The sequence below is a fragment of the Heterocephalus glaber genome, unplaced genomic scaffold (assembly GCF_053883595.1).
Source record: "Heterocephalus glaber isolate CG9 unplaced genomic scaffold, H.glaber_assembly_v1.0 deba00001687, whole genome shotgun sequence".
NCBI classification, from domain to species: domain Eukaryota; kingdom Metazoa; phylum Chordata; class Mammalia; order Rodentia; family Bathyergidae; genus Heterocephalus; species Heterocephalus glaber.
The window spans coordinates 15945025-15961485 of NW_028258412.1; the positions used below are offsets into that span (position 1 = coordinate 15945025).

General features: G+C 46.9%; 1 protein-coding gene across 4 annotated transcripts in view; it reads left to right on the plus strand.

Moving 5' to 3' along the window:
* The window catches only part of Nos1 (nitric oxide synthase 1), a 177350-nt gene that overhangs the window by 141744 nt on the left and 19145 nt on the right, over positions 1 to 16461 (plus strand). For all 4 annotated transcript variants that reach the window (XM_087198430.1, XM_087198431.1, XM_004843704.4 and 1 more), the window contains exons 18-22: positions 4302 to 4476; positions 6810 to 6948; positions 7333 to 7411; positions 13344 to 13537; positions 15589 to 15758. In XM_087198430.1, coding sequence (XP_087054556.1) covers positions 4302 to 4476; positions 6810 to 6948; positions 7333 to 7411; positions 13344 to 13537; positions 15589 to 15758 — 757 coding nt within the window. The remainder of the gene's footprint in view (positions 1 to 4301; positions 4477 to 6809; positions 6949 to 7332; positions 7412 to 13343; positions 13538 to 15588; positions 15759 to 16461) is intronic.

Sequence of the window (16461 nt, forward strand, 5' to 3'; positions counted from 1 at the left end):
CAGCCACGATCCTTGGTTTTGAAGCCTGGATGCGTATCAGAATCCCCTGGGGATGTTAGCCATATACTGATGTGATAGCGAAGCCATGACTCCAGAGATTCTGACGTAGCTGATCTAGAACTGGGCTAAAGCATAGACCTTTGTCTTTAAATCTCTCCAGTTGATTCTAACCTACAGTCAAATTTTTAAAATCCTTGCTTACCTCCATGTTCCCCAAAGCATGGTCACATATCATGAGATAATTTTAGGGAGCACGTGCCAAATATGATGTTTCAACAACCATGTATTCCATTTAATGAGTATTTGGAAAGACATAAACTGGGATGGCAAACTTTGGTCTCAGGGATATTGGTCAAAATGAGATGGATGTGAGCAACTCCATAGGCATAACGTTCTGGCCCAGCCATAAATTTCTCCGGCCTTCTTAACAGCTGCTGAGAGCAATGCTTAGTAGATGATACAGGTCACAGGGTCCCTAGACACTGAAGGATCCTACCCATCAGTGCATGTTTTAAATAGACTACTTTTAAATAGCAGTTATGGGTTGACAGCAAAACTGAGCAGAAAGTGCAATAAGTTCCCTTACCCCCCTGACCCCAGCACCCTGCACAGCTTACACTTGCTAGAATCATTGACCCCACCTGGACACATCATTGTCACCCAGAGCCTTAGTTTACACTAGGATCCCATCTTGGAATGAGACATTTCATGAGTCCTGACATCAGTACATTTTTTAGCTCAACATTGAAACATCAGTTCTGGAGTTTAACAGTCAGACCTATTTTTCTCTTATGAAATCTATCACAGAAGGGGTTGGCAAACTCATCCCTGCAGGCCAACTCCAGCCTGACTGCTGTATATTATTGTACAACACATGAGCTAAAAAAGTTCGTCACAGACAAACTTTTATAATTAATCTGATGATAGAAAGCTTTACCTATGAACCCCAGCTAAGCAAAATGTTGTCCCCTCAAAAAATAATCCCATTCTTCTCGTTAAGAGACCTGTAATTTTTTAATTGTCCTCAATTATTATTATGGTTTTTTATTTTGTCAACTTAAAAATGGACAGGATTTTGTTTTCTTTCTTGTTATATAGTACCTACATAGTGGCTTCAGTTTCACACTCCTAAAAATATTTGCTGTATGGCCTCACTTACAAGAAGCTAGTCAGGGCCAGGGATTTAGCTCAGTGGTTACACCGCCTGTCTCACAAGCGCAAGGACCCGAGTTCGATCCCTGGTGCCAAAAAAAAGAAGCTAGTCAGCTGTTGGTTTGGAGATTTAAAGTAGGAAGTTTGAAATTGTAAGTGAGCATTGTGACAGGAACAGAAGTTGACTGCTCACTGCAATGCAGGCTGTAGGTCCAGTAAGAAGCAAATGAATGAATCACTTGGACCGTGTGTTGGCAAGCACAAGAGGTGGACATCTTAGTCTGTTCCACAATCTCATAAACTAGGTGGCTCATACACAGCACATATTTATCACTCATGGTTCTGGAGGCCAGGGAGTCCAGGATCAAGGCACCGGCAGATCCAGTGTGTGGGGAAGGCCCACTTTTAGTTCATCAGTGGTGCCTTCTAGCCTTGTCTTCGCTTGGTGGAAGGGAAGAATTCTGGTCCCTTCAGCCACTTATAAGGGCACTAATCTCATTTATGAGGGCTTCACCCCCATAACCTAATCACTTCCTAAAATTCTACCTCCTAATTCCATCATACTGGTGGTTAGGTTTCAACTTATGATTTAGAAGGGACACAGGTAGACCGTAGCATGTGGTTTACTGCCTAGAAAGTAAAAATTGAAAGCAAGTTAAAGAACACAAAAAATTATTAAGAGTCTCAAAGATAGTCAAAGGTGGCAGACAACACGAGCATAAATAAGAGGTTTGGAGAATGACATCTTAGACACAGGTGTGCCCGGTGCTAGGAATTTCCAGTCTGCACTGGGCTAAGGTGGTGGCTGGGGCCTGGGCTGCCCTTTCCAGATGCCCCTCCAGTTAGGCCTCACCTGGTCACATTTCACCACCTTCCAGCCTGGAAGGAAACAGTTGGATGGGGAGGTGTGGAGTGATGGGAGGAAACACAACTAGTTGCACACGCTTGAGTAGGAAGGGCTCGGGAGCCCCAGGAAAAGGAGAGCAGGAAAGAAGAGGAGACAACATGGATGTAGAGTTGAGAGGAGTGGATAACATTAGCCTCTGTGAGCCTTCGTCCCACCTAGGAGACCCCTGACCCATCTCAAGTTCACCCTTCCCAACTTCCTGCACCTGCTTCCCACCCCCTCGGTCTCCATCTGTCATCATCTTGTCCCTGTCATTCTCAAGAAAAGAGTCAGGGTCAGGGCCAGACCCTGTGTGGAGCAGGGAGAATAGTTCCTCTCCTTGACTCACCCAGGGTGAAACGATACTCTCACCTTGAGTGAAGTAGGGGGAGCCCTTGTCCCAGTAGACTTGTTGCTCCATCCCTGGTCCAGAGATTCGACCTGAACCAAGCCCCAGAAATGAGGCATTAAGTGGCACCAAGACTAAGCCCGGCATTTTGGTGCACACCTGTAATCCCAGCACTCTAAGAGGCTGAGGCAGGAGAATCTCAAACTGGAGCCCAGCCTGGGGAACTGAGTGAGACTCTGTTTCAGAATTTAAACGTGGGCTGGAAATGTAGCTCCATGCAAAGGCCCTGGACACTCACACACACATGCGTGCATGCACACCTCCAAAGTCTCCCCACCTCAACATGGAGAAAACTTGCATTGATTTAACCTCCACTGTTTCAAACACCAACACTTTCTATGGTATCTGGGCAAAGAGGGAGTGTGAGCAAATCAATTCCATAGTCATTAAGAGGGGTGGAGTTGGCATGGTTATAACCCTTTCATTCCACTGGAAAATCCTGTGTACACACCAACATTTAATGTGTTTGTGACAAGACCTTCTGGTCCCTTTATTAATACAAGTCTCTACAGACAATCATGTTAGAGCCTTCAGTGTCTTTCTACTTAAAGCTAATCTAATTTTGTTTCTTGTAGAATTCAATCCTTCCACAAAGACAGCCTATTTTTTCCATTCATCCAGCTCAGAAAGGGATATGCAAGAGGCACTCAGTGGTTCCAGATCGCTACTGTCCCCATCCCATCCTCCTAAGAACCTTAGAATTTCAACAATTTGGATTTTCTCCTAAGGATGATGGGACCTAGCAGAGGCCAAAGGGAAGGAAGCAGTCTTGAGGGCTCCGAGGGTTACACATGGCCTTCCAGAGGCACCTGTGGTGGCCTGACCACCATGAACCAAACACAGTGCTACCTGAGACAGCACTTATGTTAGTCTGCTTGGACTGCCATGACAAAGTACCACAGAATGGTGGCTAAAACAACAGATACTGATTTTATCATTGTTTCGAAAGCTAGAAATCCAAGAGCAAGGCATCAGCAGCAGGGTTGGTTTCTGGTGCAACCTCTTTGCCTGGCCATCTTCCCACTGCATTGTGAGAGAAAGCGCAGTGGGGAAGTGCTCCCTCTTCTTATGGGGGCACTGATAACTGTTGGACTAGGACCCCACCCTTATGACCTCATTTAACTTGAATTACTTCCACAGAGGCCCTGTCTCCACCTATGCAATGGGATCAAAATATATGGTAAATGTTTAAACTGGGGAAAAAAGGTCATTACACTGACACATTACTATTAATTTTGCCAAAATATTTCCCTTCATTTCAAACTCACTTATTCCATCATTCTTACCACTTTCTGAAGCACTTCCGGAAGTCCTCTTTCATGTCTTTATGAAATGTGGTAAAAAGAAAAATACGGTGAGTGCTGCTGCCGAGTGCCATTCAATGGAGAGCAGGCTTGTAAAAACATTATGATGTGACCTTATCCACCTTAGTCACCAAATCTGGCATTGTATGGCTACTGTCTCTTCCTGAAAGTCAAAACGACCATGAAAGGTAAATGTTTCGAATCAATTCGGGACATTGAAGTAGTCACAGCAGTGTAACCAAAGACACTCATGAAAGAGAACTTCCAGAACTGGTGCAGAAAGTGGTGAGAAAAATGGGATCAGTGTATTCCCAGTGACCAGGAGGATTTTGAGGGGAATTAATGGCAGTGTGTCTTTTACTGTGATTTTTAAACATCCGCCATATTTTTTATCACCGCGCATATATGCACAGGGGTGTGAATGTGCACAGGGAGGCTTAGGGCTCCAACATAAGAATTCTGAGAGCACACATGTCAGCCCAGGATGCAGACCCCGCGCACACACCCCTCACCATTCCCTAGCTTAGACCCTCTGGTGTCTCCTTGGCAGGTTCTCAGTATTTGGCCTCGGCTCCCGGGCTTACCCGCACTTCTGCGCCTTCGGACATGCTGTGGACACTCTCCTGGAAGAGCTGGGAGGGGAGAGGATCCTGAAGATGAGGGAGGGGGACGAGCTCTGTGGGCAGGAAGAGGCTTTCAGGACCTGGGCCAAGAAGGTCTTCAAGGTAATCTGGATCTCAAAATTTAGGAATGGCTGAGCCTGGTGGGACAGCCACCGGTAATCCCAGAACTCTGGGAGGCTAAGGCAGGAGAATCACAAGGTTCAGCCCAGCCCGAGCCACTTAGCCCGATCTCAAAATTTAAAATTTTTGAAAAGGGCTAGGGATGCAGCTCAGTGCAAAGATCCCAAATACTACTAAAAAAAAAAAAGAAGAAGAAGAAGAAAGAAAGAAAGAAAGAAAGAAACTCAAGGAGAAGGAGAAATACTCCCTAGATCCCAAGGGGAGCACTGAAGTCATCAAGAAAGGAACTTGGGAGAAAGAACCCCTGGTACTTTCGCTATGTGTCCAGCCAGCATACAGCTCTAAACAGCTCCAGTGAATTTGAGGGCCTTAAAACTCACATTTTCACCCAGAATCCAATATCCTCAACCATGTATGGGCAAGGAGTTGGTCCACAAAAATAATAACCAGGGCCAGAGGCGTAGCTCAGTCATAGAGCACTTGCCTAGCATGCCTGAGTCCCTAGTTTCCATCCCTGCCACCACAAAAAATAAATAAGTAAAATTATAGAGTCTATCTACACACAGTAAAAAAAGTACAATTGAAAATTCCACGTCAGTTGCACTGTGCACATTTTTATGTGCATGGCAGCCACAAGTGGCTAATGGTTTCCATCCTACACAATGCAAAATGTTTCCATCATGAGAAAATATCCTATTGGTGGGCACTGTCCTAATAAGAGGTCACAGGAGAATAAGTGAAATGTGGCCTTGTGTCTGGCTCTGGTTAAACAGTCCACCCTGGGGACAGGGGCTTGAATGTGGACCGTCACCTTTACCTGCTCCTTCCGCTTCCCTGGGGTGCATTCTTACCCACAGCTCCAGGAGAGAGGAGATTGTGCATTCTACTGTCAGCCCATGGACACTTTTTATCTATAAAGCAAGGGCAGATAGAGAGCAGAAGGGAAAACTGAGGCTCCTGGGCTGTAAGGAGTTCTGGGGGAGGCCCTGTGGTTGTAAGCCTGTTCCTGTATTTCTAACCAGATATGGGGAGTTGAGATAACTTGGATTTTTCACACTGGAGATCATTGTATGGCCACTGGTTTTAGTTAGCCAACCTCCGTTGGGCAACCCAAAAGTAAGACATGTTAAAAACCACTGTACCTTTTAGCTGTCAACCTGTTCCCCCATTCCACTCCTAGTTCTAATGATCACTAATCAAATTTCTGTGCCTAGATTTCCCTGTTCTGTTTGTTTCATATGAATGGAACTATAGAATGGGTGGTTTTTTGTGTCTGGCTTCTGCCACCCGGTGTAATGTTTTCAGGGTGTATCCATGTTGTAGTAGGGGTCAGGATTTCGTCCATTTTTGTGGCCAACTAATAGTCCATCATATAGATAGGCTGCATTTTGCCTATCCATTTGACCATTGATGAACACTTGAATTACTTTACAATCAACACAAACCCAAACGTTGGTAAAACTACCCTGGAAATTTTTTTACTGAAAAATAATTTTGTAGTGGCATGTGCCCGTGGTCCCAGCTACTTTGTAGGCTCACTTGAGACCAGCTTGAGAAACAGAAAGATTCCATCTCAAAAATAATGATAACAACAATAATAACTCTGGGGCTGGGGATTTAGCTCAGTGATTCTGCTGCCTGCCTCGTAAGCACAAGGTCCCGAGTTCGATCTCCAGTACCAAGAATAATAATAATAATAATAATAACTCTGAACAATAATTCTTAGTATTATTAACATTAGGGAATGAATTACCTTGATCCAAAAAAAACAAGAAAAATGTATATCCAGGCATCCAGATATTCTGTCTTTGTATAATTCTGATCTTTTATGGAAGATAAGTAGGAAATTCTATGGCATTTACTTTCCTCTTTAATGTTAAGCCTCTATGCATGTTGGTTTTAGAAATAAATGCCAGCATAGAGTTATATCGTAAGTAAAGGTGAAGTCATAAAGTCAGTGGTAAATATGATGTATCCAGCACATAGAAGGTATTCAAAAAAAACCAGGATGGATGGATGCATGGCTGGGTGGTTGGGAGGATGGGGTGAGTGGATGGATGGATGGATGGATGGATGGATGGATGGATGGGTGAGTGGATGAATGAATGGTGGGTAGGTGAGTGGACTGATGAATGGACAGAATGATGGATGGGAGGGTGAGTGGGTGGAGAGATAAGGGAAGAAAGGAAGGAAAGGATGGAGGCAGGGAGGAGGGAGGGAAGAAGGATGGTGAAATACATGCCATGACTTGGAGCTCCCAGGCAGGAGCCCCTCTTGGCTGAAAGAAGTCACCAGAAGCCTTCCCCATGTTACAGGCAGCCTGCGATGTGTTCTGCGTGGGGGATGATGTCAACATCGAGAAGGCGAACAATTCACTCATCAGCAATGACCGAAGCTGGAAGAGAAACAAGTTCCGCCTCACCTATGTGGCTGAGGCACCAGAACTCACACAAGGTACCACGAACCACCCGGTCGTCAGGGGAGAGAGAAAGGACGCGCAGGGCAGGGGATGTCTCCCCAGAAAGTGGGGAAGGTGGCTTCATTGCTCTGGTCTCTAATGTCGTCTTCCCAAAATGAGCATGCCACGTTACTGCCCGATCCAGGGACATGTGTGCTTGGAAGCTGCTCCATGGTTGTGTGGTGTATCCCCCACAACCTAGCCCATCCCAACTGAGTTCAACTGAGTCTGCTTTCTGTTCTGCATTATCGTATCCCCCTACCAATGCTGCCCAGCCTCGTCTCTTATCTCTTTGCTTGGCTCCAGAAGGCATACAAGTGTGAGTAGAGTCTCCATGGAAAGCTAGAGCATTTTATGGACAACTCTTTTTCTACTCACAGGTCTTTCCAATGTCCACAAAAAGCGAGTCTCCGCTGCACGACTCCTGAGCCGTCAGAACCTGCAAAGTCCTAAATCCAGGTAGGAACCCTTGGGGCTTCACTTGGCATTGCCCACTTTGGCTCCCAGATGCCACCTGCAATAAGGTAAGAGGTCATGCTGACTCCATGAACCAGCTTCCTATGTCCCAACAATTGCAAAGGTCACCTATTACCCCTATTACCCCTGCCATACCTGAGTTTTCTATTTTCCCTTTACCAGGGTCCCAGTGGAGCTGGAGGTGTAGCTCAGGGATAGGACACTTACCTAGCATGCATGAGGCCCTAGATCCATCACCAGCTCTGAAAACAGAAGTTCCTACCTAGACAAAGGAAAAGGTGTTGCTCACGTGAAAGGGGGAAAGAGAAGGGTTTTCTGAGTGATTCTTCATGGTGCACCACACCCTTTGGGATTATTCAGTGTCCATTGTATCACAGCATCTTCACTGAAAATCACTTAGTCCAAGCATTTCCCCACTGTGGATAATTGTTTTCAGTGGAATACTGCAAACATGGTTACCTGGACTTGGCTTAAATTTCTTTTGAGAGGTTCATTCCCTCTACCAAATGGGCCACTCTCTGTTTGGAAGTCCTAAAATCATTGGAAATTATCTTAATATCCAACAGAGCCAAATAGCTCATAAATCTAGTATAGCCAAATAGCTTTATATGTACTATAGCCAAAGCATGTCTTTTCAGTACTTTTTTAAAATCCAGTTACCCTTTCCTGTGGCACCCAAAGGAAATGCATTTCTTGTATGGAGATCTGCAAATAACCAAAGAAATGGACCAATTTCCCCTGGGTCCTGACACCTTCCAATGTCACTCCCTAACTCCTGTTTCCCAGGCCTTTGGCTTTAGTAGAAGGACACGCTCTGTCCTGCTGGAAATGTCATTCTCAGGCCTGGTCACGGTGCAGTGGAGGTCTTGTGATTGAAGCCGAATGTGCTGGGGTAATTACTGCCATCACCAATCTGAGCAGGATGTGCTACCACGGCCTGAGATTGCCAGCGTTGTCCTAACAGGCAGCCTTCTCTCCCATTAAGCCTGCGTCCTTGCCACTACTAGACATCCTCTCTCCTCTCAAAATGATCAGACCAGTGCTATCAACCCCTCTACTTGTATAAATAATTTTTCAGCACTAATGAATGTCTTTGTGTTGATCCCCGTTCCACAGAACCTTTTCTCACTTTGCAGTTACAGCCTGGCAAGATCTTTTGAAATCTTGATCCTTTGCATGGCATAGCACAAAGCGTGGGCTTTGACTCCAGTTCTCCACGCTCTGGCTGTGTGGCCTGAGCTCTGGTGCTCTGGGCCCCTGTCTCCTTATCTATAAAATGGGAATAATGGCCAGGAAGATTGCTGACATTTATCTAGTCCTTTCTGTGTTCCAAGCACTGCACATAGTACCTCTCGTGATTCATAGCAGCTCAGGAAGTGGAGACTGTCATTGCCCACGTTTTAAATAGGAGAAATGACACTGAGAAAATACAAGTGACTCTTTTCAAGGTCACGCTGACCTGGTTATCTGGCTCCAAAGTCAATCAGCCAAATGACTACACAGATGGCCTCAACAGCATTACAGGGTTGCTGTGAGTGTTAAAAACAAGGGACATGGAGCAGCCGGCGCCTCCTAGTTCCCATTTCTACTCCTCATCCATCCTAGTTTCGAATTGCCTGCAAAGTTACCAGGCGTGTTTCTGTGTGGCCTTCCAACCCCTCGATTAATAAAATCAACAGCTCAGAGCCCCAGGGTTCTCGTCTTCTCTCCTAGATCCTCCAGTGTAAGAAAAAGACCAGGAAATTGAGCTCTCTGAATAATTAGTTAAATGCAATATTCAGAACATAATGCCTCTGATGGGGGGGGGATCTGTATTTGACATATGTATCTTATTTCCCATTTATATCTCATGGAAAGGTGTAGCTTGAATAGCATTAGAAAAGAAGAAGTTGAGAATCTGCTGGAAATTTCTCTCAGCACAAACTACCAAAACCCAGCTTATAATATGTACTCCCTAAACCCAGTGCATAAGCTGCAAGAAAACTTGCAAATGTATTGATGCTAAGTTGAACCAAAGTCCCCAAATCCACCCCCACCCACCTCTGGGGAGGACACCTGACCTCAACTCTGAGTTGAGGGTCTAAAAGCAACCGACAATAATATTTCGAGCAAGGTTAGGCACTGGAATGTAGTATTAAAATCAGCTGTGATTAAGCACCAAAAGGACCAACTTGTACCTGAGCGTTTCTGTTTTTAAAAGCATGTTCTGTAGCACTAAACCATTTCTAGTGTTACAAGGTTTATAGAAAAAAAAGATAAGTGGGTGGAAGAGCATGAATCTCCCATTTCCTCCTGCCCAAGGCTGAAGGTGACTATTTGGCCTAGGAGGCTGAAACCAAGATGTCACAAATCAGCCCCGCTAGAGACCCTCAATTGCCAGGCAAGCGCGGAGAAGGAAGTAAACAGGCTTCTCGGGGTGGTTCTTGCAGGTCTAAAGGGGAAAGTGACCACAGTCGTGCCCTGCCTGGAAATAAATTTTCTAATAAGTACACAACAATTAGCAAAAGTACATGAGACAGAATGTGATGGAGAGCTAATGGGTAGGGGTGGGGGAGATGGTAAATCCTAGAAGCAAGGGGGAGGAGGGAAAACGCAAGGCGTGAAATGAAGCTGGGACATTAGAGAGGAGCAGAGGTGGGTATCTAGGACCAAGAAGATTGGGAGTTCGAGTCCCTTTGTGGTCACCAAGAAGGAAACCAGGTGTGAAGGTGGGAAGGGGCCTGAGCATTCAGTGCTTTGGAGAGTAGTGGACTTTACAATAGAGGCTCCTCGCTAGAAGGAACTCTTACTTCTCATCTCCCCATGGATAAGGTTGCTTCTCTCCAGGCCTCCCCAGCTCCACACAGCACATTAACATTTGGCTCTGGCCAAAACCTCCAGCCTCCTCTCTGCTCCTCACCCCAGCACGTGCAATATCTCCATGGATACTCCTGGCCCCAGTGGCCACCTTGAGCAAAGCCACGGCCATCTCTGGTGGCAAAAACCACTGCCTAACTTGTCCCCTTGTTCCTTGGCTTTTCTCTCACAGATCTGCTTTCCAAGCAGCTGCTTGGGTAATCTTTGAAACACATACGTGGAAGCATTTCACCCTCAGCATCGCTGCCTGGAGCGGCTTCTTTCTGGACATAGCCAGCCAAACTCCTTACAGTGACAGCTCCTGATGAGGTCTTTGGGGGTCTCCAAACCCTCCAGACTTCGTACCCTGTCTTTTCTTTTTTTTTTTTTTTTTGGTACCGGGGATCGAACTTAGGTCCTTGCACTTGCGAGGCAGGCAGCAGAACCACTGAGCTAAATCCCCCAGCCCTTCCTACCCTTTCTTGAACATGCCTCCCCTTTTCCTCCCTCAGGGCCTTGGCATGTATTATTTCCTCCTTCCGGAACAGGCTGCCCTGAATTTTTGCTCCTCGTGTCATTGCATCGTTTAAGTCTCTGTCCAAGTGTCAGATCACCAGAGAGGCCACCCTGACCATTGTACCCGACTCGGCCCACTGCCCTCAAGGCATCTCTCAATGAGCACAAGGAAGGCTGCTGTCCTCTCCCACCACTCTCAGCAGTGCCTAGAACAGCACCTGACCCTCAGTATAAACGTGTGTGGAATGAATGAAACTTGTTAATTCACTCAGACAGCTCACAACTGAGAATGTTTACGCTCATCCTTGAAGAATGAACGTTAGCTATTTGTTTTTACCATTTAATGCTAGACGTTATCAGATTGTTCTTTCATCTGTGAACCTGTCATTGAACCACTGCCAAGTAGTTGTGTGTGTGTGCGCACACGTGCGCACGTGCTATGCTTCTCTACATGGATATAAATGCATCACAAGCAGGGGACCCTCTAGGGGAAGAATTGGATGGGCTGTCCCTTTTCGCCTCTCCTCCTGAACTTCCCAAAGGCTCATGTGTGTCCCAAGTTTTCAAATCCCCCACTGAGAATCCTCCAGGAGAACTGAGATCCATAACAATCAGTATCCAGGCCCATGCTGCCACATGAAGAGCGGCTTCCCAGCATAGCACCAAGGAGCAGCCCACCAAGGTGACCTGGCCACAAGGCCATTCTATCAGGGACCTCAGCAAGCAGCATGAAATCCTGCCTGGCCAGGGCCTGGGCCACCTTCTAGCTCACCTTCTGGCCACATTCCCCTTCCTGCCCCTTATCTGCCTGCCCTCCACCTTCTCCCCATATTCAGGAGGACTTGGGGGAAGTGGTCCGGGCTCGTGAGCCAGCTCAACAAGTTCAGGTTCTCTGAATTTCTGTTTTGTACAAATCGTGATCCGCAGGGAAGAAAGCGGGAATTGATTTGCGGGCCTTTCTAAGGCTCCCTCTGGAGGAGCGCAGGAAGCGCCCACATTAGAAGCCGTACAGCGCCCTCTGCTGGCTTCTGGCCTCTGCTCATTCCCTTCCGGTCAACAGCACCAAGTAATAATGATTGATGATGAAGTCTTTGCTCTCAGGAACCAAAGACTGGTGTGGGCTCAGGGGAGAATCAGTCATGCAAGTCTGCGTAATGAAGAAGATCAGTGCCCCAGAGAGGGTGAGATCTGCCCAGGAAAGGAGCACTATTCACAATTATGACCACCAATTAATCCCCCACCACACTAAGGATAGAAAATACTTGATACTTCCCCCCATACACACAAAAAATGTGCCAGCTCAACTATTTTTAGTAATGGTGGCTATTTGTAGCACAAAAGGGCTTTTGGTTGTGCCAAAAACCTCTAAATAGCGAGTCCCATTGGTCTATTCGAATGTGATTTACATACCATGGAGAATGTAGGAACTTCATGTTGAATATCAAGCATCTCCGCCAACGGAAACCAATTGGCAATGAAGAAAGAGCAGATCTGAAAAGCAAACACAGCTCAGAGTACAAAGGGCTTGATTTACCCAAGTGTCATTGATCCCTTTTTCAGGGATTGGATAAAATGTAGTATTACCTGTACAAAAACTTGTCAAAGGACCAGAATAATCACCTTCTGAGAATTTTTTCTTGAAGCCATTGAACTTGAAACACAAAAATCATTGTGAAAGGGCATTACTGGACAGGTATAAGTGCATTTCCCTCTGGATTTTTTTCTCATATCTCTTAATGTTACAATACTGGTGAATGTATGTATAAGAGGAACCCAAGCTTAAGGCCAGGTCTTTTTCCCTTTATCATTGACAACATGAGGACCATGGCTGCAAAAAAGGGGTGGAGCCTGGAATTCTCAGGAGAGATGGAATTTCACAGGTTAGCCTGTGGTTCCACTGGGGTGCTGGGCCTTGAGAGAACCCTAATTGGAACTGAGAACAGAGCCTCCCCAGCAGCTGGTTTACCCCGGAAGTCTGAGGTTCCTTTCTTCAACACATACTTTTCAAGAACCTACTATGTGCCAGACAGTGTGATAAGCACCAAGAATGTAGCAGTAGACAAAGCAAATCCTCAGCCAGCCACACAGTTCGTGTTGTCCTGGCTGAGGACAGATCACAAACCATAGAAGGAGTCAAGCAATACTGCAGGTCAGAGGATGGGAGATGTAATGGAGTAAAGTAAAGCAAAAGCAGGAAGACAGAGGAGCAGATATTTCTGAGGATGGGCCCTGGGGTGCTCCAATGTTGAGTTTGGGGAGACAAAGAGGAACCAGCAAAAGAGACTGAGCAGACTGGGTGCGCTCAGGGTGGTGGCATCCAAGAAGGGAGAAGGGAAGGAGGTGAGCAGTCATAGCCGGTGCTACTTCCCTGTCCAGATGAGCCCGGGGACCACCAGGGGATTTGCAGTGAGGACCCCTTGGGGGCCGTGAGAGGAGGATAGGGCACAAGCCTTGATGGCATGGGCCCCAGAGAGAATGGAAGGAAGGAGTTACAACCACGAAGCAGAGAAAGGGGGCAGAAGCTGGTGGCTCCTGTCCCATCGTTCCGTTTCCCTCCCTGCAGCCGATCAACCATCTTCGTGCGTCTGCACACCAACGGAAACCAGGAGCTGCAGTACCAGCCCGGAGACCACCTGGGGGTCTTCCCTGGCAACCATGAAGACCTTGTGAATGCCCTCATCGAGCGGCTGGAAGATGCACCCCCTGTCAACCAGATGGTCAAGGTGGAACTGCTAGAGGAGCGGAACACGGCTTTGGGTAATGCTCTGGGACATTTCCCTTCCCATCCCCAGGGAGGTCCAGAGGGATGGGTGCGTGGGAAGGAGAGACTCAGCCCTCTTCCTACCCACTAATCCATGGAGGAGAGTGGCGCTCTGTCCCCTCCAGCTTAGGAGACACTCTCGCCCTTTCTCATGGCTCACCAAGCAGACGCCATGACACCAGGTGCAGATGGCTCACTGGGCGAAGGGATTTCTACTGTGGCCATCACTAGACACTCGTTTTAGCAACAGGCACTTTTGTATTTTCTTCATCGCCATCATCCCTTAAGAAAATCTGTAATACTCTACTGCCTACGAAATAAATGGCAGCCGAAGTCTGATCCTGAGTCTTCTTAAGAGCCTGATCCTGATTCCTCTTAGTCTGATCCTAACTCCAAGTAAATACCAACTGCCTTCTGGTCCAGACTCCCTTTAGAATCAAAAGCACCTACAGGAAGCTTGATGGCCCCTGAGGGATGGAACCCACATGTTTGACATCATTAGATCAAGTCTAACATGTTAAGTGACCGTCCTTGGAGTTCGTAGTAAAGAACCCTCAAAGGCAAATGGGTCTCAGAGTTCATCTCCCAATCAGGTGGGCTCAAGGCTCTGGTACAAGGATCTACAGTGACCTTACATAGCAGCCCATGACACCACAACTGCCATGTTTACAAAGCAGCTAAGGTGTAAAATCGGGGCAGAATGTGGGAGAAATTCACAGTCAAAGCCCTCCTGAAAATCCCTTAGGAAAGCTTAGCTTTGGAGAGACGCACCTCTCTAAATAAACCCCACCTGGCCACTTCTCCTCTGGGTTGAACCCCTGGGAAGGAAGTGCTGTGTTCAGGGACCACGTTGGGTGGACCCAGAGGAAGAGCAATCATCACTCTATCTAAGGGAACTGGTTCCAGGAAGACATTAAAATCCCCAGATGCCCAAATCCCTTTTGTAAAATGACACAGTGTTTGTCCCTAACCCCTGCACACCCTCTTGTAACTTTAAGTCATTCTAGATTACTAATGATGCTTCATACAGTGTCACTGTTCTGCACATAGTTGTCATGCCATGTGGTTTAGGGAATGATGACGAGGAGAAAAGCCTGTACATGTTCAGTACAAGTGAAGCCCTCTTCAAATATTTTCCACCCTTGGTAGAATCCACAGAATACAGAGCCTATGGATATGGAGAGCCAACTGCACAGTGCAGTAGTTAGAATAAGATCTGATGCCAGACTGCCTGACTCTGCACTCAAGAGCTGTGTGACCTTGGACAAATCCCTTACCCTCTCTGTGCTTCCGTTTTTCTCAATAAAAGGATAATAATGGTGCTCACCACCTGGGATTGTTGTGAGGATTAAATTAGTTAATAATATAAAGTACTGAGAATAGTACTTGCCATATAGAAAGTGCTAGATAAGTGTTAGCTATGATTTTCATTTTAAACATGAGCATCTTTTGCCGAGGGGTGAGAAGCCGACGCCGTGAGAGCACAGATGGGGTCAGAGTGTGCCTCTGCCTGTCGCTCAGTTGGGGGGCGATGATGTGGAATCCCCAGGACTCTCTCATGCGATTTTGCTCCTCTCATATTTTTGCTTTTATTTGGTTTGGTTTGGTTTGGTTTGTTCTTGTGGAATTAGGGATTTAAGGCAGAGTCTTCACACTGAGCTGCATCCCCAGCCTTTTGACTTATTTATTTTCTTTTTGAGACAGAGCCTCCCTAATTCAAAAAGTTGCCCAGACTTCAGGCTAGGCTCGAATTGGAGATTCTCCTCCCTTAGCCTCCCAGAGTCCTGAGATTACAGGCATCACTCAGCTCCATGTTTATTTTTGAATGTGGGGGCTAGTCTGACTAAGTGCTTTGGGATATGCTCCTTGCACCCATGAGGTGACCACAGGGTCCCCTGGACTCCACAGAGGTGTGGAAGTGGGAGGCTCAGGTGGCCTGGCCCTGGCACCATGCTGCTCATCCAGCTGATCCTCTGCCCAGCAGCAGGCCAAGACCCACTGTGCACCCAGCCCCTCCTTACCTCCCTCTCCCCTTGGGCCTCCCCAGGCGTCATCAGTAACTGGAAGGATGAGCCCCGCCTCCCTCCCTGCACCATCTTCCAGGCCTTCAAGTACTACCTGGACATAACTACACCACCCACACCCCTGCAGCTGCAGCAGTTCGCCTCCCTGGCCACCAACGAGAAGGAGAAGCAGCGCCTGCTGGTCCTCAGCAAGGTGGGTCCCCTGCCTTACCCAACCCCAGTGGGCACCTATCATTTTCTGGTCGTTGGAGAACTATGAGATTGTTGTTCCCCCTACTGTCCACCAGAGGGCAGTTTGGAGCAGTAGGGGGGCCATTTTCTAAAACACACATGGTCCCCATATTGGTTTCTCCATTTGGCCTGCTCCTAACCATCTAAAGAACAGCACCCCCCTTGACACTCAAAGTACTCTGGCTACCACAGAAGTTGTTACCCTATCTCTGTTTCCACCCTTCTTACCTTGAGCTTCATTGAATTCTAAAGTAGTCAGTGCTTGGGAGAAAAAGTAACAGAATCTGATAGTGTCCTGGTGAAAGAAGCTACAGGTAGCACAGTGAGACATAAGAGGCTTCTGATGGTGAGGAAGCCAAATACAGCTTGTACCACCCTTGCTTAGAAACCATGGAGTCACCTGCTCCAAAATGCTGTACAGCCTTGCTCCGTAGGAACTCTACCCAGAATCCCAGCTACTCAGGTTGCTAAGTGCAAGGCCAGCCTGGACAACTTAGCCAGACTTTGTCTCAAAATTTAGAAAGGATTACGGGGGCCGGGGATTTAGCTCAGTGGTTTCACCACCTGCTGCGCAAGCACAAGGACCCAAGTTCGATCCCCAGTACCAAAAAAAAAAAAACTTAAAAAGGATTTTAATGGCTAGGGTTGTAGCTCAATAGTAGAGC